The sequence below is a fragment of the Schizophyllum commune genome (assembly GCF_000143185.2).
Source record: "Schizophyllum commune H4-8 unplaced genomic scaffold SCHCOscaffold_10, whole genome shotgun sequence".
Taxonomy (NCBI): Eukaryota; Fungi; Basidiomycota; class Agaricomycetes; order Agaricales; family Schizophyllaceae; genus Schizophyllum; species Schizophyllum commune.
The window spans coordinates 929,634-948,420 of NW_026089547.1; the positions used below are offsets into that span (position 1 = coordinate 929,634).

An 18,787-nucleotide genomic window follows, 5' to 3' on the forward strand; every position below is an offset into this window, starting at 1 on the left:
CCCAGAGGACAAGCAATTGCAAAGCACCGCGATCTTTGCCAATCGGCCAGCCAGCCCCTAACTCGGCCGACGCGCCTTTTGCATTTTACACGTTCGACCGCGACCGACGCGTATGAGCGACTTCAACAGCGATATGACGCCCTCCGACAGTGGAAGTAGCTTCTGGGGCGCGAACGCGTCGAATTCGGGATCCAGCGTTACGCCTGCATCCTCGAGGTCCGCATCTCCCCCTCCGAAGCTCAAGCAGGGCAAGCAGCGCGCGCCGCTGCATCTCGATCTCAATCACCTAGATCTCAACGCAGATCGCCCAGGGTACGTCTCCCACTCCCTCCCCGATCCTATTCTAACCATGAACAGTGTCGAACCCTCGTCCATCGAGGGCAAGACCCTCGTGAACATACGCCGCTCCCCCAATCATCCCTGCCTCACACTCTACTTCGACGATGAGTCGAGCTATCAGGTGCTTGTAGACGGATACCAGGCTAATGGCCAGGGCACGCACAAGTTCCTCGAGCTCAACGCGCATCTCGAAGCCCTCATCGCCGATACCGCCGCCCACCTCCCCGCCCCCATCGAGCGCTGCGCGTACTCCCAGCTCGTCGACGTCGCATTCTGCATCGACGAAGCGAAGTGCGCCAGCGCAGCGACCACTCTCGGCCGCCGCCCGTCTATCTCCACCGCGCCCCGCCAGACATGGGACCAGAAACACACCGCGCTAGCCTTCAAGCTGGGCGGCCGCCTGCATATCGTCTCCGCGCAGATGGAGGAGCGCGTCGCGGAGAAGACGCCCTATCGCGAAGATAAGGACTTCGACCCGACCGTCGTCGCGTACGTCGAGAACCAGTGCACGTTCCGCAACTACTGCGACGTCTACCTCAAGGCCGTGTCCCATACGCAAACGCGGTCTCTGGGCAGAGCTCGCGGTGGTCGTCTTGCTACCCGCAATAACTTCGCTTCGGGGTCGAAGGGTGGATCGCTGTCTTGCTCGCCTAAGAAGGAGAGCGCGCTCTCCTTCGCCTCGCCGACGAAGCGCGTATTCCCGATGGCCCCGCCTGCCGAGCCTGTCACGCCCAAGAAGCGCGAGGATGGTCCCTCAAGGAGTAACTCCGTCAAAGGCAGCAGCAAGAAGCGCAAGGGCGGCCATAAACGCACCTCGTCGCAATCCAGCGACTCGCATTGGGAGAAGAAGGCCCGGCGCAACTCCCAAATCTTCTGACTTCTGGTAAGCTCAACGCTGTTGCTTTGCTCACTTCAGCGACTCATACGCGTGTTCTGCAGTTGTACGACCCGCTTTGTACACCACCATCGATACTCATCCACTGACCTCCTCCCTGTTGTATGTGCCATACGTACGTGTATGACTGCCACCCAGACCTCAGACACTCGTCGACCTGCTATCTTCTTCAAAACTGCTATCGATGTATATTACTGCAGACCTCGCACCCTTGCGACCTGTCGTCCTATCCTACCTCTCCTCTTTCTCGCTTACTCTTTTTAACGACTTCGCTCGACCTCCCTTCGTCATCAAGCCAACGTCACCCTACCTATCCTTTCCTCCGTTCTTAACCCTCTCCTCTGCTCCGAATCCCCTCCTCTGCTCCGACCTGCCCTCCTGCGCTGCTCTCCCACTCATCGACATCCCTCGCCTCCCTCCTCACGCCTACCCTACCCCGTACGACGCGGCCCGAGGTCGACCGTACTAATGGTTCGATCTGTGCCATGGACAATGCTCGTTACGCTCCTCGTATCTATTACCCAGTCTGTAACGTGTGCTCTGTAGCGTCTTGCCATATCTATTCAGATCTGTGATCATTTTACACCAGACACCATGCGACCTTACAAGAAAGAGGACTAACACGAAGGAAAGCGAAGACGACGACGTCTTGCGCTATGTATTGAGGTTACGCAGTCGAAACGAATTGCTAGAACGCCGTGCAGGTGGGGGAATTATACATGTAGTGCAACAGAGACGATAAGTTACATGGAGGAAGCGATGCATCGAATAACAGGCTATGAGTCCTCGTGGAATCGCTCGTAGTTGTCCAACTTCAAGCTGGTTTTGTAAGCGTCGTCTATGGTTTTGCAGACGTCGTCGAGGTCGTCGAGGGCTTTAAGAAGGGCGTCGAGGGAGGAGAGGTTATCTAGGAATGATCGGCAAAAATTTAGATACAACAGCGCTTTTAGTCAGCCAAAAGTTGACAAAATACTCACCGTACATCTGTATTCGTACATTGATCACGTTTTCCGAGGGATGTGGTGCGCTGCAAAAGGGTGTCAGCACACAGAGAATGGATGTGGCCGGTGGCGCGATGAGGGGTATCGCAAGAGGCAGGAAGTACGCCGCGAGCTACGAAGATCAATCATCGAGATAGCGAACAAAGCAAGGGGCGCGACGAATCTCAGACAACAGTAGCATGCGGCATACTTCCCCTCGACACTCCGAGACTAGCCATTCGGCATGCTACCGTGACTCCCCATCCGGCGGAGCCGGCGGGATGAGGGAGCCGCATGTCCGAACGAACAAGGAGAACAAAAGCAAGTCGTATAGTACCATGCATGAGGGTACCACGACGCATAAGGGGAGTGCCGCGCATGAGGAAAGCGCACTGCATGACGATAGCATCGATTGTATCATGTTCGAGCTTACCTGTAGCCGCAGAATTCCACATTCGGGCTGTTGGGCATGGTTAGCAGGTGGTACAGAGCGTAAGTGGGTAGGTGGTTCGCGTCATGGCGGTGTTGGCGAGCGAGTCGCCTGGGCAGAGGGCAGGGGCGCAGCATAAAGAGGTGGTTTTGACGTACTTTTTCATGATCATCCACCGGAGGGCATTGCCTAGTGTATGACTCTCGTCGTATATCTGGTATGTCGCGGCAGCGAGGTTCGCCTCAGCGCCGGGGAGCTAACAAATGCTATGAGGTCAACCACAAAAGGAAGGTATTATGTCGACCTACAAGCTTGATTTTTTTCGGTAGTTCAGCCGACATAGTAAAGTCAAGGGTGTGTCTACAAGCAAAAGAACAAGACGCAGGGACAATGCAGGTCAAGGACAAAGGGCGGGGAGAGACACAAACGGGACGTAAGTGCGAGTGCAGGAGGCAAAGTCACAATAGACTCACGGGTGGGAGGGTCGGAAGCGTCCGCAGAGGATCCGCCACAAAGAACAATGGGCCGCCGGAGCAGGAGGTGATGAGAAAAGTGGGCCACGTGAGCGGACAATGCTCTATTTGGTCCCGCTTGGCGTGATGTGATCGAAGATTGCCTTATTTGGGAGTGGCGATCATCGTGTGGCTTGCCGGGAACAATGGTAACATGGCGGCACCCATTACAGCGCACAATAAAGGCACTCCACATCTCATTCTTTGTGCGCGGAGCCTCATGGTTGACTCAGGTAGGCATTTAAGCCAGCTCCGGCGAGCTGGACCGTCAGGTTCCGGCCCCGCCTCCTCACAAGAGTCGCTTTGATTTGCTTTTCTTTCTCCCTCTCTCACTTATAAGGGCAGGCCCTTGATCCCCGGCGGACGACGACGCTTCGACTTTCAATCCATCCCGAGTGCATACTATTATATCTATACTTATGCCTGGACGCACTTCACGCCCCACGCTCCCCTCCATCCACGAACTCGGCCTCGTCCCCCCATTCCTGCCGGACATGTCACGCCTTAGCTTGCACGACGTCGAGATGGTGAGTCTTCTTCATCTATAGACGATCCCCCCTTTGCTGATTTCTACACCCAGACCGGTGAGCCTCCGTCGCAGCAGCATCAGCGCAGGACGTCGACGTCCTCAACGTCCACGCTCGCCTCCACCTCCTCACGATCCCCATCCCCGACACTTTACGACGAATCCACGTCCCGCCCGGCCTTGAAGGTGCACGGCAAACCATGCAAGCGTACTCACGCCCCACGCACCCCATCCCCTATGTCCCAGCCCACGCCTCCCGTGGCGGCGCTCCCCTACGCCCTGGCTCCCTGCTCCCTCAGCGAAGCCGACGCCGTGCTGCTCTTTCCTCCTCATGACAAGTCGCAAGGTCCCTCCAAAGGCATCATGATGCTCACCGGAGAGTCCGTGCGCCAGCTGCGCCACCCCGAGCGACGCATCGCGCGCGGTGCACGCCTGCAGCCGTACAAGATCGTCCGCGACACCCGCAGACGGTCCTTCAGCCCCACGGACGCCATGCCCGCCCTCAAGGGCCAGGGCACCTGCGTGCCGGCGCACGTCTGCTCGCAGTAGCTGCCTGTGCCTCCGCCTTCTCGACGAAGGTCGGACTTCGGGACTTTGTACCACCACACCGCCCCATGTATACCACATTGTATCGTTATACCACGCCGCTAGTCTTCCGCAGGGTCTATAGTGTATTTCTGGTAATGACAGAAGAACGAGAGCGACGATCCTACACGCTTCATTCATTGGCCATTCGTCTCGGGTGCTGAGTGCGTTTGTGAAGTCGACGACGGCGGTGGATGCAAGAGCTCGTCTAGCAAGTTTGCGACCTTCTGCCTCGTGTCCTTTGTCTCGTCCTCGATGTTCTTGAGCTCGACGTCGCGGCGGTGGGCAATTTGGGCTTCGTCCGACAATAGCAGAAGAAGCGTCAGGGAGTGTGTGATGGAGAGCAGCGAGTTTGCTGCTCTGACCTAAAGGAACATCGGCCGTCTTAATGCAAGTCAAGGAGAAAGGGAGGTACGTGCCATAGATTCGGCGCGAGACTGCGCCTGAAATGATTCCTGTGCGATGAGAAACTTGTCTTTGTTGGCAACCTAAGGAGTTGTAGATGAGAAAGGTGACGCCCCTCGTACAACATAACTATTCACCGATGCCAACCCAACAAGCTCGACCATGTTATCCACCAGAGTGCCCACCTCCGTGTCTACCTTCTTGTTCCACTCTTCCTCGATGGCATCGAGGTACTCTGACGAGTTCTGCTCGGCCGCGGCGTCCTTCGTGTTAAACCTCTGCAAGAAGTTCGCACTGGGCAGCGCAGAAGGTCGGGAAACATCTCCCGTGTACCCATCCGCCATGACGGAAATTAATGAGGGAAGAACAAAGAGATTACCTCTTCGGATTCATCAGGTCCGGATACCGGGACTACGCCCCGGTCCCAGCGCCTACATAGCGCTTAGACACACGTGTACCCCACCATTATCCAGCTTCGTACCACCATCAGGCCGTCGCCTCGAGGACCTCCTCGCTGGGCCTGCTAGGCTATTCCAACGGCCCGGCAGCTTCAGTGATTCAAAGATCGACTGAGTCAGTGGGAGTATCTCTTCGCCTGTGTACGCCCATGATTTATGAAGACAATGGGGAGACGCTTCCATCCTCGACTTCTTCTCGCTAACTTGCATCACGTGCAGCCCCTGCTTAGTCTGTCTATGTATAGGTTATGTCTGTCCACTTACGCCATGGCCTTAAAGTAGGGACGAGTTTGCCCACCAGCTGAGTGTATGAGTCTCAGTAAGGCAAACATCTCTGTGTATATAAGGCTACCCAGGCTGCGAGGAATGTCCAGACAAACTCAGCATGTCTTCTCCCTCCCCTCTTCGTAGTCTCTCCGACACCATCGCCCAAGCTACGGCTGTCATCGACGGTGCATTCGAGGCTGCGAAGCTTCCCTTCCCATCGCTTGACACGCCGTTCGACCCCCAGTCCCCTGCTGAAGCTCTATTCGCGCAGCCCGAAGTCGCTCGCGCGGCCGAGACCCTCGTCCTGGCGGGAAAGGCTCTGTCCGCGTGCACCGTCAAACCTCAGCTTCTCGCCTTGCGCACGCCGCTCGCAGTATGTGCACGTCCTTACCTAGTGACGAGAAAGCGCTGATACTTCGACAGCATACAATCTCTGCCGCCCTGAACGTAGCGCTGGAGGGCTACGTCCCCGAGATACTGCATGGTCGTCCCGAGGGTGTGCCTGTGAATGAGATCGCCACCGTGAATGGCCTTGAATCAGGCAAACTCGGTAGGAAGTCATTTCTTCCGCAAAGCTTCTTCTGACATATTGCTTAGGTCGCATCCTGCGCAGGCTTGCCTCGATACATATCTTTACCGAAGTCAAACCCAACGTCTTCGCCCACAACCGTCTTTCCTCCGTGTATGATACGGGCAAATCTGTAGAGGACATCCTGAAGAAGTTCTACTTCATCTATGACCATCGCACCAGCATAACTCACTACGTCATCTTAGTCCAGTCGAGCGGCACACGGGCACCTCTGGAATCGGCGCCCTCGCGACTCACGAGTATGTCCGAAACTTGTCTCTTTCGCGCCGGTCCGTTCATCGCTGACCTTTCAGTACGGACGAGATTTTCAAGAGTGCTGCTCATCTGCACGACGCTCTCAAGGATAAGGAGTACGGCTTCTCCGACAAGATCGATAAAACAGCCTTTTCGGTACAGTCGACCGCTTCGACTTGTTGGCAATGCGTACCGTTTGCTAAGAAACACACAGTACGTCTTCAAAACCGGCAACATATGGGAGTGGTTCGAGCAGCCAGGCAACGAGCGTCGCCTTGCAACTTTTACCGCCGCCATGAAGGGGGGCTCGATCAGCGCGCAGAACCCTGACAACATCTTGAAGAGTGAGTAAAGAACATATACGTTAGAACATGACCCTGAAATCATCGAATTCTTTCAGCTCTAGATTGGGCGTCGCTCCCTCAGGGTGCCAAAGTCGTTGACGTCGGCGGCGGTATGGGGCATGTTGTTATCCCTATCGCCAAGAGATATCCTCAGCTGCAATTTGTTGTGGAGGACCGGCAGGCTGTGGTTGAGAAGGCGAAAGAGGTGCGGAAATATCAGTAAGATCGACGTTTGGAGCGCTGAAGCCCCTTCCAGCACTGGAAGCAACACTTGCCCGCCGCCTCCGTCGAGATGGTCCCACAGGATTTCTTTGCCACGCAGGCCGTGAAGCAGCCCGCTGTCTTCACTCTCTTCCATATCATCCACGACTGGGGCCGCACGGCGTCGATCACAATTTTGCGCCGCCTTCGTGAAGCCGCGGGTCCGGATACGAAACTGATCATTGGGGACCAGGTACGCTTGGCGCATAGAATAGCGCTCATGCTGATTTTGAGCCTCAGATTGCTCCCTACGCCTGCCCAGTCGACGTGCAACCGGTGCCTAAGGACATCAAGGGCGCGGACAAGCTGTCGCCCCCCATCTTGCCGCTTCTGGCGCCAGGCCGAGCGGAGATGGCCTGTGTCGTGGATATGTCTGTGCGTACTTCTTGCTCGTATCTTCATTCAGCAATCACCATCATCTATCGCTGTTGTACTTCAATTGGCTTGGACTGAACTATGCCTGACTTGTGTTCAGATGATGATCTGCCTCAATGCAGAGGAACGCACGCTCAGCGGGTTCGTCGAGCTTGCGTCAGCCTCAGGGTGGAAGATTGTCGAGGTCTGCACGAACGTCGGCAGCTTCGACGCACATATGGTCGCTGTACCCGTCTGAAGGCCTGTACAGCATCGTCTTGATCACTTATAGAACAATAGGAATCCCATGACGTCGCGCCTGATTTCGCCTTTGCGAGTCGGCCGCTTTCGCAAGCACTCCCAATCCCGAAGCACGTCAAAAGGGCAGCCGTCTCGACAAATTCTGATTACCTCGCGCGGCTGCGCACGCGAGAACGACCTCGTCAAGAAGGCGTGAAATCTATTCAGTCCAACTCCCCACCCTTCAAGATACCATCTGCACCCACGATCGATCGGATGGGCGGCACCTGGATATCCGCCTCCGTATATATGCGAGGTGGTGGAGATTCTGACCATTCTACAGCCTCGCGATGTCGGACCAACCTTCCCCTCTACGTGCTCTAGTCGATACGCTCTCGCAGGCGGTCACCGTCATCGATGAGGCTTTCGCAGCGGCGAAGCAGCCTTACCCTTCGCTCGCCGTCCCCTTCGACCCCGCGTCGCCTGCTGAGGCACTCTTCCAACGGCTCGAGGTTGCGCAGGCTGCGAAGACCATCCAGCTCGCCAGTAGCGCGCTGAGCGCGTCGGTCGGCACACCAGCAATCAAGATCATCAACACAGCGTTTGTGGTGCGTCAATCCCCCGCATGCTCGACCGCGGGGATGCACCTGATACAATGAACTAGCACACATCATCTGCAGCTTTACGTGTTGCTGTAGATGGAGCTGTGGCAGAGATCCTTCGCTCAGATGAGAAGGGCCTTCACGTGAACGACATCGCGGCGCAGAATGGGTTGGACCCGGGCAAGCTAGGTGCTGCATGCTAATCGTAGGTCGGATGATAAGACACTGACGGCGCTCAACAGGTCGCATCCTCCGCAGGCTCGCGTCCGTCCACATCTTTAGGGAGGTATCGCCGAATGTGTTCGCCAATAACCGCCTGTCGTCCACGCTTGATACTACTAAGTCCGTCAAGAATATTCTGTCCAGGTACGCTTACGAGCCTTATCTTTCTCCGATTCATATGTGCTAACTGCCCTTAAGCCCTACGACGCATTTCGAAGGTTGGTCGAGCGTAATCTTTTTGATTTTACGCCTCGTGACTTTTTGCAGCGCCGGGAAACACTGGAGTTGCTGCGTTGGCTCGCCACCTGTAGGCATGACCCTGCATATGCATCTAGCGTTTTCCTTTGACTCTTGATAGATCCGACGTGACTCTGAAGGGATCTGGATACATTCACGAGACCCTTACAGACGAAGAATACGGCAAATCAGAGGCGCCAGAGAAGGCCCCTGTCCCGGTAAGAAGAGTGCGGGCATGACTGTAGATGCCATTTACCGTCATTTCTCCACAGTATGCCTTCAAGACACCCTTTGCTACGTATGAATGGTACGAGCAGCCAGGCAACGAAGGTCGCCTTGCTTGTTTCTCTGCCGCTATGACTGGAAGCGCTGCCTCGCAAAGGCCCGACGCGATTGTCAAAGGCGTGTATATATTTCCTCAATGATCCGTATCTTATGCTCACTACTTCAACTTTATGTTACAGGATTTGACTTCTCCAAGCTCGCACCCGGTTCGAAGGTCGTAGACGTTGGGGGCGGAATGGGCCACATCGTCATGTCCGTGGCCAAAAAGTATCCTGAGCTAGTAGCCGTGGTTGAGGATCGCCCCGCTGTCGTAGAACAGGCCAAGGACGTACGTCGCATACTCTTCCTAGCATATCGTGGCCTCTCCCTCACGTTATCCAGTTCTGGAGCAAGCAGCTTCCTAACGCTCGTGTGGAGTTCGTCGAACAAGATTTCTTCAAGCCACAGGCTATCAAGGGAGCCGGGGCATACATCCTCTGCCATATCTTGCACAACTGGGGTCAGACCCAGGCCGTCAAGATTCTCCGGAACCTCAGAGACGCAGCAGGGTCTGAGACGAGGCTTATAGTCGGAGAGCAGGTCAGTGCAACTCCGCCTCGACTCATGCTGCGAGGATGGTTGACGGGATCCAGATTGCTCCTTACGCCTGCTCTGAGCAGCCGCCTGCGGCTAGTGATATCAAGGGCAGCGATACGCTACTGCCTCCCATCGACCCGCTGCTAGCACCTGCGAGAGCTGAACTACCTTCGGCCGGCGACATGGTCGTAAGTTCTTCTTGCTGTCCATCGTTCTTTATATCGTTCGGCCTGCTGCGTCCGCTTGTCAGATTTGTTGACGCGAGCTACTCACAGATGTATCTTGATCTGAACGGCGAGGAGCGAACCCTCGGCGGTTTTGCCGACCTGCTTCTTGCAGGTGGATGGAAGGTTGTAGAGGTGCGCCATCTCGGGGGAAACCTCGACGCGCACATTGTAGCCGAACCCGTGTGAGCAACCGGAGGCCGTCTGCGACCAAACAGTACGGTAGGCCTTATCCGCCTACCCGAGCTTCCGGGCAGTGCTTGGTTCCAACCGACTGGCATCCCAACGTCCTATACTTAGGCATAATTTATGTGTACATGTACGATAGCCAAGAAATTATCTCGAATGCATCCACATTTGCGCCCGCGGCCACACGGAAGCATTTTCGCACGTGCGTCTGGTAATTGCCGTTGAGCCAGCTCTTCCCGAACCACTTCACGCATTGGCCCTGCACTACAACCTATCCTGACTTCTCCTCTTGTCCTGTGCGTAGGCTGTCTGCTCAGAGATGACCTAGTATGTTACAGTAAGCTCCGGAGACCAGAGACGGAAGTGCAGTCTCTATTGAAACCTCAATCAGCGTCAATGTAATGTGGGTTTTTGCTGTTTTACGATGTTGAGAAGTGCCCCATGTTCACAAAAGTCTAGGAAGAAGCATGTAGCATATAACTGTGGTGACACTCGGGCCGCCCAGTACGCGATTGCCATTGTACTACACTGCGCGGACCGTCCGGTTTTCGGTGGGGGTTTATGCGCGGAGGACTCCCAAGCGAGCTTCTCTCGCCTAACATTTGCGCCGTGGCATACGTCCTATCACGTCGGCCGGTCCCACTCTGAGGTACATATATAAGATGAGGTCGACACGGCCAGTCGTACCAACTCCTGACTTACGCTCAGAATGTCTACTCAGCCTTCTCCTCTTCGCGCTCTCGCCGATTCCATCTCCCAAGCGGTTACGGTCATCGAAGACGCATATACTGTGGCCAATCTGTCCTACCCATCTCTGACTGGATCCTTCGACCCTGCGTCTCCTGCTGAGACCTTGCTTATGCGACCCGACGTTGCGCAGGCCGCTGCGCTGGTTTCTTTAGGCTGTCGCGCTCTTGACGCTGCTGCAGGCAGTCCCGGAATCAAGACGATGCGTGCATCCATTTGAGTTCGTGCACTGTTCCTCGTTCCTTGCCTTTCTCTAACTCCATCTCAGTACGTTGGGACAGCAGCGTTCGAGGTCGCTGTGAACGGTTATGTCGCTGAAATCCTCCGCTCGAAACCTGCGGGCATGCACGTCAACGAGATTGCGACAGTCAATGGCTTTGACGCCGCGATATTGGGTGCGCTTCTTCGTCGTGAACTGGTCAGCCGGCACTGACACCCTCGATAGGCCGCGTGCTTCGCAAACTGGCTTCAGCCTTCGTGTTCGTCGAGGTTGCTCCCAACGTGTTCGCCAACAATCGTTTGTCCTGTACCCTCGATACGGGAAAAACTGTCGAGGAGATCAAGGCGAAGTGCGTTCTCGTTGTCCGATCCTTGCCACCTCTCACCCGAATTTTGTAGCCCGGTCGCTCGCTTTACAGGCGCATTGGGGGTAGCCTCATTGATCAGTCATGCGTAAGTTCGCACAATTCATATACCATCTAAGTTGCTCAGATTGCCATAGCACCGACACCAACTTCAAGGGAGCGGCGCGTTTGTACGAGTGGCTGCAGGACAAAAATCACGGTGACGGCCCAGAGCACGCTCCTGTTCCTGTGAGTCCCGCCGATTGCTAATCTACTGTGATTGACAACATGCGCAGCGCGCCTTTGGCACGAGTCTACCTCTGTACGCGTGGCTCGAGCAACCAGGTAATGAACATCGCCTTGCGAGCTTCGCCGCTGCAATGAACGCTCGCGAAGACATTCAGCCGCCGGAAGCAATTTTGCAGGGTAAGATGTCGTTTCCGCATGAACTATTGCTCGCTGGCTCAATCCTGTCACTCAGTCCTGGACTTCTCTACGCTTCCGGCCGGCACCAAGGTCGTCGACGTCGGTGCCGGAATCGGCCATTTCAGCCTCACAATCGCCAAGAAGTACCCGGACCTCCACTATGTCATTCAAGACAGGGCCGCTGTGGTGGAGAAGGCCAAGGCGGTATGCGTTTACTCTCCGCTGCTCATGCATCAGACTATTGACTACTTGATAGCACTGGAGCGAACACCTACCCAGCGCTACCGTCGAGATGATTCCGCATGACTTCTTCCAGCCGCAGCCCGTTAAGGAGCCCGGTGTCTTCATCCTCAACAACATCTTGCATAACAATGGCAAGTCGCGTTGTATCAGGATCCTTAAGCTGCTGCGGGATGCCGCTGGATTTCAGACGAAGCTGCTCATTGGAGAACAAGTGCGTTTATAAGTCTTTGCGCCTCTTCTCCTTCGCAAGCTAGATATAGACCTACTTGTAGATTGCCCCGTACGCCTGCCCCGAACCAGTCTCCTTGCAAGGCGCTAGCGACATCAAGGGCGCGGACAAGCTTCAGGCGCCCGTCTCGCCTCTCCTCGCCCCAGGACTAGCTGACTGGCCCGCCAGTGCAGACCTCATTGTAAGGTCTCTATCGTTCATATGCATGGCCAGTGACCAATTTCTATCAGATGCTGCTCAACTTCAACAGCGAAGAGCGCACACTGGGTGGCTTCATCGACCTGGCCTCGGAAACAGGGTGGAAGATCGTCGAGGCCAAGACCATCCCGGGCGGTGTCGATGGCTTCATGGTCGCGGTGCCGGTTTAAGCCGGACTGAGAGTGAACTTGCCTTACACGAATCGATACAAAATCGATTTAAGTCCCATCCGGATGATATAGAGCAATAAGATTTACACTATACATACAATACATCCCAATTTTGCTTTCCAATGCATTTCATTATAGCTTCTTACCCCCGCGCGCGCCAACCCAGTATGAGCCGTTGGGCCATTCGTATTCCGCAATGCTGTCCTTTTTCATCTCTATTGAGTAGCCCTCCTTCGGGTTGCTTGGGACGTTGTAGCGGCCCTTGGGGTTGATGGAGCAGGGCGTGACGAAGTGCTCATGTAAATGGTCGACGAACTCAAGCACGTTGCGGTCCATGTTGCCGGAGACGGCAATGTAGTCGATTAAGCTGCAAGTTGTCAGCAAACCGACTGGCAGCTGCAACCATGAAAGACAACTCACCTCAAGTGGATCACATACTCGCAGAGCCCGACACCTCCTGCGTGTGGGCAGACCGGGACACCGAACTTCGCCGCCATGAGCAGCACGCTGATCACCTCGCTCACGCCGGCTAACCGACAAGAGTCGATCTGCACGACGTCGATCGCCTCCGCCTGCAACAACTGCTTAAACACCATCCTGTTATGGGCGTGCTCGCCTGTCGCCACCCCAATCCCATGCGGCTTCAGCGCCTTGCGAATCGCCGCATGCCCCAGGATATCGTCCGGCGCCGTAGGCTCTTCGATAAACCACGGCTTGATCTCCGCTAACCCCTTCACATACTCGATCGCCTGAGGCACGTCCCACACCTGGTTCGCGTCGATCATGAACACCGCGCCCGTCGGGCCCGCGTTCTTCCCCTGCAGCTCCTTGCTGTTAGGGTCGCGCCCGCCGCCCGGGGGCAGGTACTGCGGGTCGTCGATGATGGAGCGGATGATCTTCCCGCGGCGGAGGTCGCTCGCGGGGTCCGCGCCAACCTTCATCTTGAAGTGGTTAAAGCCCTGGGCGACGGCCTCCTTCGTGAGGCGCGCGATCTTCTCGTCGTCGTAGCCGAGCCAGCCGGCGGAGGTGACGTAGGCGGGGTACCCCAGCTCGCGGACGGTGGCTTCACGCTCTTTCTTGCCGGCTTCACGCTCCTTGAGCATGGCGAGCGCCTCCTCCTTGGTGATGGCGTCTGAGATGTAGCGCCAGGCGGCTGAGGCAACCAACTCCTCCTGGATTCATCGTTAGCAGGGAGATGAGTGATTGGCTGCTATGACGCACGGGAGTGAAGTCCACAACAAGCTTCCACAGCGGCTTGTTCCTTGACCGCGCGTACATGTCCCAGACCGCATTGTTGACCGCACCAGTCGCGATATGAATGACACCCTTTTCAGGGCCAATCCATCGTAGTTGAGGATCAGCAGTCAAGTAGTCCCAAGTCTTGCCCATGTTTGCGAAGAGTTCCTCGGTGTCCTTGCCGATCAAGCGGCTGACAACATGGCCTATAGCCATGCATACCTATTTGAGGTGAGCTTCAGGTGCATCTGGCAGTGAGAACCACGCACGATGTCGTTCCCCCGACCGATGGTGAAGGTCATTCCATATCCCACGAGATCGGAATCCGTCTTGATCTCCACGTACGCGGACGAGTAGTCGCAGTCAGTGTTCCTGTGCAGCTGCATTAGAGTCATTTTTATGCGTCGGTAGGCAAGAACTTACATGGCATCCGTCCCATCGCCGCTGAGCGATGTGGGGAAGCGGACATCTGCAAGGTCCTGGTCAGCGCACGATCCCTTCGCTTCCCGTCCTCAGCGTACCATGAGTCTCGTATCCAGTGATCTTTGGCATTGTGGAATCGTCTGTCCTGGGTGGACGAATGGGCGCTAACTATAGGATCCATACCGAGGCGCTTTTATAAGGTGAGAGCAGGACGTCAGGGAGAGCGGGCCGCCGGGCCGCCGCTCTTCGGACCGGTCGTGCGAGCTACAAATGCGGGGTCAGCGGATGAATGTCAGGAATAGACCTATACGCGCCTGGGCGCGTGGTCGCAGACACTGTCCAGGCGGACCAGCGCATACAAGAGGAGATGGGGTGGAAGAGAAGGAATACGTGGCAGGTTATTGCCGAGGATCAACCAAGATTGGCCTCGATACCGGGTTGCTTGCTTCTTCGAGTGATCCCACTTAGCTGCCGGTCTACCTGTGAGAGAACGTCAGAAGTATGGAAGGACAGAAGATATACAAAAGGGCCATCAGAGGCGAACTTGCTCACAATAGCAAGGCGTCAAATAGAAGCAGAAGCGCGTGAACAAAATGCTGAGAGAGCACTGAGTCTCCCGCCGTCCTGTTATGGCACATACTGGCAGACCAAGCAAGCCAGTCCGTCTACCCAGGGTCTGGTGAAGACTCCATTGATCTTGGCAGCCCAACTTTTCGAAGTGCCCTGACAGTCGCCGAACGTTGGCTCCAGAAATGCGCTACATACTTGAAGACTGCCTGCGGGGCACAGCTTCATCGTATAGACGGAACGAGATGATAATCATCACAAAGTGCAAGAGTCCCGAAGGCGCGGTGTATATTGCCTCTGAACGGCATGTCCGACGTTTGTGGCAAGGAGGGGTCGGAGTTCGCCGGCAAATCGCGCCGGGAGGCATTCATCCAAAAAAGGAAGTCTAAGTCGTTTGCTTCCGTGGGCCGGCCGGCTTGATTGTTCCCGTCATCGTCTCCCTTTGTACTGCTCTTCTCGTCGCGTCCCCGTCGCCGAATAACAATCTTCCTGATTACCGAAGACAATTGCCCGCCATGCACCTTCCCACAGACCAGGCCCTCGCACCGCTTCCCTGGCGACGCGGTTCCTCAAAGCAGCAATTGTTGCTATTGTTTCCCGTCCCGGCCCAAGCTCACGCAAGGACCATCCAAGCTCGCGCGTGAGACGAGTGGCCCTTCACAGGCGACTTCGTGATGGGATGTGGGTGCGGGGCGCCCTTGTACTCCGCCCGGCTCTATTGTATGCTTCAGCCCGCCGAGAAACAAGGGCACGGCATACTTAAGCAGGCGCGTCGCCGTACCTTTCCCTGTACTTCCCGTCCACTAATCGGTGCCCACACCCGCCGTCTCCTAGATTCCGTCCCCGCCCCCTTAGACGTTCGCATACCTTCACGCCGTGCCTGCTGGCCAGACGCACATAATGTCCTTTACTGCCACTGCCGCTTATCAATACTCCGCCTCCTCAACTGCAACGTCTTCTTCCTATGGGCACACGTACCCCGCAACATTATACGCGCATGCACTTCCCTCTGACTGTACCTACTACAATCCGGCGAAGCCGAAGGGTGACCTTTCCCCCATTCCCGCGCAGACGCAGATCGACTACAAGGTTCAGCTCCGAGCACGACTAGCAACAGGCGCTCTAAGGGACACGCCTGAAGGCTTCCCCTTCAAGGTCGAGAACCACGCCATCGTCTGCAAGTCCTTCGAGCACTACGAAACTCTACCCGACGGTGCTTTAGCGGCCATCCGGTTCGATCCTCCGGAACCGCACTGCAAGTACTTTTCGTGGCGCGCGTACGTGCCGACACATTGTCACGCGGACCAGCGCCGGACGACGGGTGCGTTATACTTTCTGCATCATTCTGCATACAAAACTGACCTTCCATCCCTCCCTCTCCAGCGAAATACGCCTCGGGTGAAGTCCAGCTCCATCCGAACGTCCTCAACACCCGCTACGGCAAGCAGGCGACCAAGTCCCCCATCATCATCCTCCGCGCGCTCGCCGTGTCCCTGGAGATCGGCATGCTCCTGACCATCCGCGTCGCGGATGCGCGTACCATGAGCCTGCCTCGCAACGTGAGCGCATCGCCAATAAGGCAGGGCGACGTGGTGTTCGTCGGCACGGACAACGCGGGAAGGCGCGAGGTTGTCTTCAACGCGTCAGCGGGCGACGTGTAGCTCCGCGTCTTCGACGCGTCGCAGCTCCGGTTGGGGTCTTTGGTGAGTTCGATGCTGATGCCGAGTCCGAGCTCTGCTCACAGACCTCCGTCAGATTTCGAGACACCCCTTCGCCACGAATCCGGGCAATGTCGCCCTTTTGGTGCGATACCCAAGGATTGCTACCCTCATGAACACTGCAACGACCCACTACGAACACAATAAGCGGCATATAGGAACATTCTTCCCTACCAGGGCCTTTTCGCTCTCAACTTTCACTGAACATTCACATTCGCTTGTCGACGATTCTTCCACGTCCTAGTTGACGATCTCTTACCTTTTCACGTTTCATGCACTCATGTCCTTGACGCTACTCTACTCACGTTTTACTCATCTCACGCTGTATCACTTACCTTCACGCGTACGCTACGTTTGCACGATACCTCATCGTCTACTTCTTGATTAGTTGCCTACTATACCTATCTATTGTCTAACTTATTCGCTAATGAGATACATCTACACTCGCTCCGGCTAGGCTGCTCGGCTGCTCGGCATAGGTTAGAGACACTGCGGCCATGAGCAAGGGCCGTGGGTCATCGCTCCCGAGGAGCCGTCCTCCAGCCGCAGGGAAGCACTCGCGTTTATGACCACGTCTGGTGACTTCGTGGCGCCTTGAGGCTCGCAAGAAGCAGTCGGATCCGGAGATGAAAACCTGCCATTTCGGGTCGCTGAAGCCATGACGGTTCTGAGAGCTTCTTTGACAGTCTCCGACGCAGGATGGAAGCGCATTCAGGGTGAGGGAGAGTCGTTACGACACGCCTTGTCCAGAACTATCCAAGTCCCCAGTATCTGATCGGCGCAAGTAAGACCGAGAGATGAGAGCACAAGATGGATCTCTCGCAGTTGAGAAGAAACTAGTGCCCGAAGCCTCTGAGAACTTCTACCTCCGCCTCGACGATGCGACGCTGATCTTCTTTCCACACATGGATGGGAATGACAGTGGGGGCATTGTCGTGCAGGTGCTGATGGTGTTGGCGCAGTCGTGAGTGTGCATCGACGCGTAGATGGTCGCTCGTGAGACTGACCTACTCTCACCTCAGGCATCCCGATATAAGCACAGTCGAGATGGCGCTCGAGTTCTACGCAGTGCAGAGGGAGGTTACGGTGCGTGTCATCTATTTGGAGGGCGCATTTTGGTCTGACGAAAACAACTGTCCAGGATGTAGTGAATGCCATCCTTTACGGCCATATCGTCAGCGGGCTTCCGGAGCAGGTCACATACGAGGGCTTCGGGTTCGTCCTTCACGGATGTGAGTAGTGGTGATTGAGCAGGAGAAGCATCGACTGATTGAAATGGCAGCGAGGAAGGAGTGGAAGTACGGGCAGAGGCTTCAGTTTTCTTGGGGTGAGAGCGAGGTCCAGCCGTGCAAAGACAAATGGGTCTTTACATTTGAGGTTGCGTAGATGCGCGAGCTAAAACTCGGTGCATCAGGGGAGAGGTCAGGCTTTGAACTTGAAGATGGAATTGCCTTGAAGAGAGCGAGTGCCTGCAATTGCCGGCGCGCACGGTCCGGAATCCCGGCCCGCTCGTCATCCTTCACACGTCTAAGCGCTCAAGCACGTTCACGCTCGACTGCCATCTCCCATTGTTCCTCAGACGCGCCCAACCCTTCCTCCTGGCTGTGACCCGCACGAAGTACCATCATGGATACGTCTGAGGTTGAAGTCAACCCCTATGAGCTCCTCTCGCTGGGTTCAGAGGCGACCGATCAGGATATCCGGACAGCTTACCGGAAGCTCTCCCTCAAAGTCCATCCTGACAGGGTGTGTAGACATCCCCCATCGCAGAAATTCAAAGGCTAATCTCTGCCTGCAGAACAGAGGCAATCCCGATGCTGCACGCAAGTTTCACGAGCTCAACCAGGCCTATGAGCTGCTGCTCGACCCACTGCGGCGCATGGCACTGGACGCGAAGGTCCGCTTGAAGGAGGCGAAGGCGCAGCGCTTCAAGCAGTATGACTCCAAGCGCAAGGCGATGGTTGAGGAGCTCGAGGAGCGCGAGCGCGCTTTCAAGAAGGCGAAGATGGAGCAGCAGAAGGAGGAGGTCGCCCGTTGGCACGAGACGGAGAAGATCAAGGAGGAAGGCAAGCGGCTGAGGGAAGAGAGGCAGCGCGCGATGCAGGAGAGGGAGAGGGAACAAGAGGCAGCAGCGCGGCAGGCTGAGCAGGAGGCATTGGACGTGCCGTCGATCGGTGAGTGAATTACGGCCATCCATTGTTTAGGGATGGATTTGCTGACATACATTAGGTGCCCTCGACACGACCGTCCGCGTGAAGTTCACGCTCACCAAGAACCCCAAATTAACCACTGCGGACGCGATCGCCAGCCTCCTCACACAGTTTGGCGACATCGATACCGCGTCCATTGTCCTCGCTCTCAAGCCGCCAAAGAAGGCACCCACAAAGCCCGCCAAATTTGGCACTGCCCTTGTACCATTCAAGCAGATCGGAAGCGCACTCGGCGCCGTCGCATCAAGTGGACGACCCGAGCGTGGGCTCGAGGGCGTTGACATCACCTGGGCGGGCGGGTCT

At 56.1% G+C, this 18,787-nt stretch overlaps 12 protein-coding genes across 12 annotated transcripts; 9 read left to right on the forward strand and 3 right to left on the reverse strand.

Moving 5' to 3' along the window:
* Window positions 1–112: 112 nt before the first annotated feature.
* SCHCODRAFT_02704425 (uncharacterized protein) lies at window positions 113–1,216 on the forward strand (the record flags this gene model as incomplete). Its single annotated transcript, XM_050346988.1, has 2 exons — window positions 113–312; window positions 358–1,216. 2 exons carry the CDS (start codon window positions 113–115, stop codon window positions 1,214–1,216), a joined length of 1,059 nt encoding a protein of 352 aa, XP_050198497.1.
* SCHCODRAFT_02551241 (uncharacterized protein) lies at window positions 1,171–1,833 on the forward strand. The gene has a single exon (XM_003028953.3). The coding sequence runs from the start codon at window positions 1,419–1,421 to the stop codon at window positions 1,701–1,703; it is 285 nt and encodes a 94-aa protein (XP_003028999.1). The 5' UTR covers window positions 1,171–1,418; the 3' UTR covers window positions 1,704–1,833.
* Window positions 1,834–1,865: 32 nt separating this feature from the next.
* Window positions 1,866–3,203, reverse strand: SCHCODRAFT_02055254 (RBP11-like subunits of RNA polymerase). The gene is made up of 6 exons (XM_003028645.2): window positions 3,118–3,203; window positions 2,953–3,004; window positions 2,803–2,900; window positions 2,648–2,674; window positions 2,212–2,261; window positions 1,866–2,141 (listed from the first exon to the last, which is right to left on the reverse strand). The coding sequence occupies exons 2-6, from the start codon at window positions 2,983–2,985 to the stop codon at window positions 2,011–2,013; spliced, it is 339 nt and encodes a 112-aa protein (XP_003028691.1). The 5' UTR covers window positions 2,986–3,004; window positions 3,118–3,203; the 3' UTR covers window positions 1,866–2,010.
* Window positions 3,204–3,390: 187 nt separating this feature from the next.
* Window positions 3,391–4,400, forward strand: SCHCODRAFT_02636781 (uncharacterized protein). The gene is made up of 2 exons (XM_003028952.3): window positions 3,391–3,683; window positions 3,737–4,400. Exons 1-2 carry the CDS (start codon window positions 3,576–3,578, stop codon window positions 4,229–4,231), a joined length of 603 nt encoding a protein of 200 aa, XP_003028998.1. The 5' UTR covers window positions 3,391–3,575; the 3' UTR covers window positions 4,232–4,400.
* Window positions 4,078–5,046, reverse strand: SCHCODRAFT_02636785 (uncharacterized protein). Its single transcript, XM_050345933.1, has 3 exons — window positions 4,810–5,046; window positions 4,687–4,755; window positions 4,078–4,632 (listed from the first exon to the last, which is right to left on the reverse strand). The coding sequence occupies exons 1-3, from the start codon at window positions 5,014–5,016 to the stop codon at window positions 4,405–4,407; spliced, it is 504 nt and encodes a 167-aa protein (XP_050198498.1). The 5' UTR covers window positions 5,017–5,046; the 3' UTR covers window positions 4,078–4,404.
* A 469-nt stretch (window positions 5,047–5,515) lies between these two features.
* On the forward strand, window positions 5,516–7,630 carry SCHCODRAFT_02712395 (S-adenosyl-L-methionine-dependent methyltransferase; the record flags this gene model as incomplete). Its single annotated transcript, XM_003028951.3, has 9 exons — window positions 5,516–5,770; window positions 5,821–5,947; window positions 5,995–6,229; window positions 6,280–6,376; window positions 6,435–6,564; window positions 6,621–6,769; window positions 6,821–7,018; window positions 7,066–7,200; window positions 7,301–7,630. 9 exons carry the CDS (start codon window positions 5,516–5,518, stop codon window positions 7,436–7,438), a joined length of 1,464 nt encoding a protein of 487 aa, XP_003028997.1. The 3' UTR covers window positions 7,439–7,630.
* Window positions 7,605–9,813, forward strand: SCHCODRAFT_02055308 (S-adenosyl-L-methionine-dependent methyltransferase). The gene is made up of 10 exons (XM_050341634.1): window positions 7,605–8,027; window positions 8,084–8,210; window positions 8,264–8,387; window positions 8,442–8,461; window positions 8,511–8,550; window positions 8,602–8,698; window positions 8,753–8,882; window positions 8,945–9,093; window positions 9,147–9,344; window positions 9,398–9,813. Exons 1-10 carry the CDS (start codon window positions 7,770–7,772, stop codon window positions 9,752–9,754), a joined length of 1,500 nt encoding a protein of 499 aa, XP_050198499.1. The 5' UTR covers window positions 7,605–7,769; the 3' UTR covers window positions 9,755–9,813.
* A 499-nt stretch (window positions 9,814–10,312) lies between these two features.
* SCHCODRAFT_02712429 (S-adenosyl-L-methionine-dependent methyltransferase) lies at window positions 10,313–12,330 on the forward strand (the record flags this gene model as incomplete). Its single annotated transcript, XM_050347047.1, has 10 exons — window positions 10,313–10,707; window positions 10,783–10,896; window positions 10,947–11,070; window positions 11,120–11,173; window positions 11,223–11,313; window positions 11,361–11,490; window positions 11,546–11,694; window positions 11,747–11,944; window positions 12,006–12,143; window positions 12,193–12,330. Exons 1-10 carry the CDS (start codon window positions 10,464–10,466, stop codon window positions 12,328–12,330), a joined length of 1,380 nt encoding a protein of 459 aa, XP_050198500.1. The 5' UTR covers window positions 10,313–10,463.
* Window positions 12,331–12,462: 132 nt separating this feature from the next.
* Window positions 12,463–14,118, reverse strand: SCHCODRAFT_02513503 (enolase C-terminal domain-like protein; the record flags this gene model as incomplete). Its single annotated transcript, XM_003028643.1, has 6 exons — window positions 12,463–12,697; window positions 12,751–13,502; window positions 13,552–13,788; window positions 13,836–13,938; window positions 13,990–14,035; window positions 14,088–14,118. The coding sequence occupies 6 exons, from the start codon at window positions 14,116–14,118 to the stop codon at window positions 12,463–12,465; spliced, it is 1,404 nt and encodes a 467-aa protein (XP_003028689.1).
* Window positions 14,119–15,456: 1,338 nt separating this feature from the next.
* SCHCODRAFT_02704432 (uncharacterized protein) lies at window positions 15,457–16,217 on the forward strand (the record flags this gene model as incomplete). Its single annotated transcript, XM_003028949.2, has 2 exons — window positions 15,457–15,877; window positions 15,940–16,217. 2 exons carry the CDS (start codon window positions 15,457–15,459, stop codon window positions 16,215–16,217), a joined length of 699 nt encoding a protein of 232 aa, XP_003028995.1.
* Window positions 16,218–16,994: 777 nt separating this feature from the next.
* SCHCODRAFT_02636799 (uncharacterized protein) lies at window positions 16,995–17,702 on the forward strand. The gene is made up of 4 exons (XM_050345934.1): window positions 16,995–17,238; window positions 17,297–17,360; window positions 17,416–17,506; window positions 17,557–17,702. Exons 1-4 carry the CDS (start codon window positions 17,072–17,074, stop codon window positions 17,658–17,660), a joined length of 426 nt encoding a protein of 141 aa, XP_050198501.1. The 5' UTR covers window positions 16,995–17,071; the 3' UTR covers window positions 17,661–17,702.
* A 195-nt stretch (window positions 17,703–17,897) lies between these two features.
* Window positions 17,898–18,369, forward strand: SCHCODRAFT_044992 (DnaJ-domain-containing protein; the record flags this gene model as incomplete). The annotated part of the gene is made up of 2 exons (XM_003028947.1): window positions 17,898–18,022; window positions 18,078–18,369. Coding segments are annotated over 2 exons (417 nt in total), but the record flags the coding sequence as incomplete, so codon positions are not given.
* Between the last annotated feature and the right edge of the window lie 418 nt (window positions 18,370–18,787).

Excerpts from the sequence above, each read along its gene's own strand:
- SCHCODRAFT_02551241 (XM_003028953.3), top strand. The coding sequence starts at position 1,419 with ATGTATATTACTGCAGACCTCGCACCCTTGCGACCTGTCGTCCTATCC.
- SCHCODRAFT_02055254 (XM_003028645.2), bottom strand. The coding sequence starts at position 2,985 with ATGTCGGCTGAACTACCGAAAAAAATCAAGCTT. Across the intron at positions 2,262-2,647 it reads GTGGAATTCTGCGGCTACAG|CGCACCACATCCCTCGGAAA; the intron begins GTAAGCTCGAAC and ends ACCCTTTTGCAG. Across the intron at positions 2,142-2,211 it reads TGTACGAATACAGATGTACG|ATAACCTCTCCTCCCTCGAC; the intron begins GTGAGTATTTTG and ends GATCATTCCTAG.
- SCHCODRAFT_02636781 (XM_003028952.3), top strand. The coding sequence starts at position 3,576 with ATGCCTGGACGCACTTCACGCCCCACGCTCCCCTCCATCCACGAACTC. Across the intron at positions 3,684-3,736 it reads GCTTGCACGACGTCGAGATG|ACCGGTGAGCCTCCGTCGCA; the intron begins GTGAGTCTTCTT and ends TTCTACACCCAG.
- SCHCODRAFT_02636785 (XM_050345933.1), bottom strand. The coding sequence starts at position 5,016 with ATGGCGGATGGGTACACGGGAGATGTTTCCCGACCTTCTGCGCTGCCC. Across the intron at positions 4,756-4,809 it reads AGCTTGTTGGGTTGGCATCG|GTTGCCAACAAAGACAAGTT; the intron begins GTGAATAGTTAT and ends ACAACTCCTTAG. Across the intron at positions 4,633-4,686 it reads AGTCTCGCGCCGAATCTATG|GTCAGAGCAGCAAACTCGCT; the intron begins GCACGTACCTCC and ends ATGTTCCTTTAG.
- SCHCODRAFT_02055308 (XM_050341634.1), top strand. The coding sequence starts at position 7,770 with ATGTCGGACCAACCTTCCCCTCTACGTGCTCTAGTCGATACGCTCTCG. Across the intron at positions 8,028-8,083 it reads TCATCAACACAGCGTTTGTG|CACACATCATCTGCAGCTTT; the intron begins GTGCGTCAATCC and ends ACAATGAACTAG. Across the intron at positions 8,462-8,510 it reads CCCTACGACGCATTTCGAAG|CGCCGGGAAACACTGGAGTT; the intron begins GTTGGTCGAGCG and ends GACTTTTTGCAG.
- SCHCODRAFT_02636799 (XM_050345934.1), top strand. The coding sequence starts at position 17,072 with ATGAGAGCACAAGATGGATCTCTCGCAGTTGAGAAGAAACTAGTGCCC. Across the intron at positions 17,239-17,296 it reads CTGATGGTGTTGGCGCAGTC|GCATCCCGATATAAGCACAG; the intron begins GTGAGTGTGCAT and ends CTCTCACCTCAG. Across the intron at positions 17,361-17,415 it reads CAGTGCAGAGGGAGGTTACG|GATGTAGTGAATGCCATCCT; the intron begins GTGCGTGTCATC and ends ACAACTGTCCAG.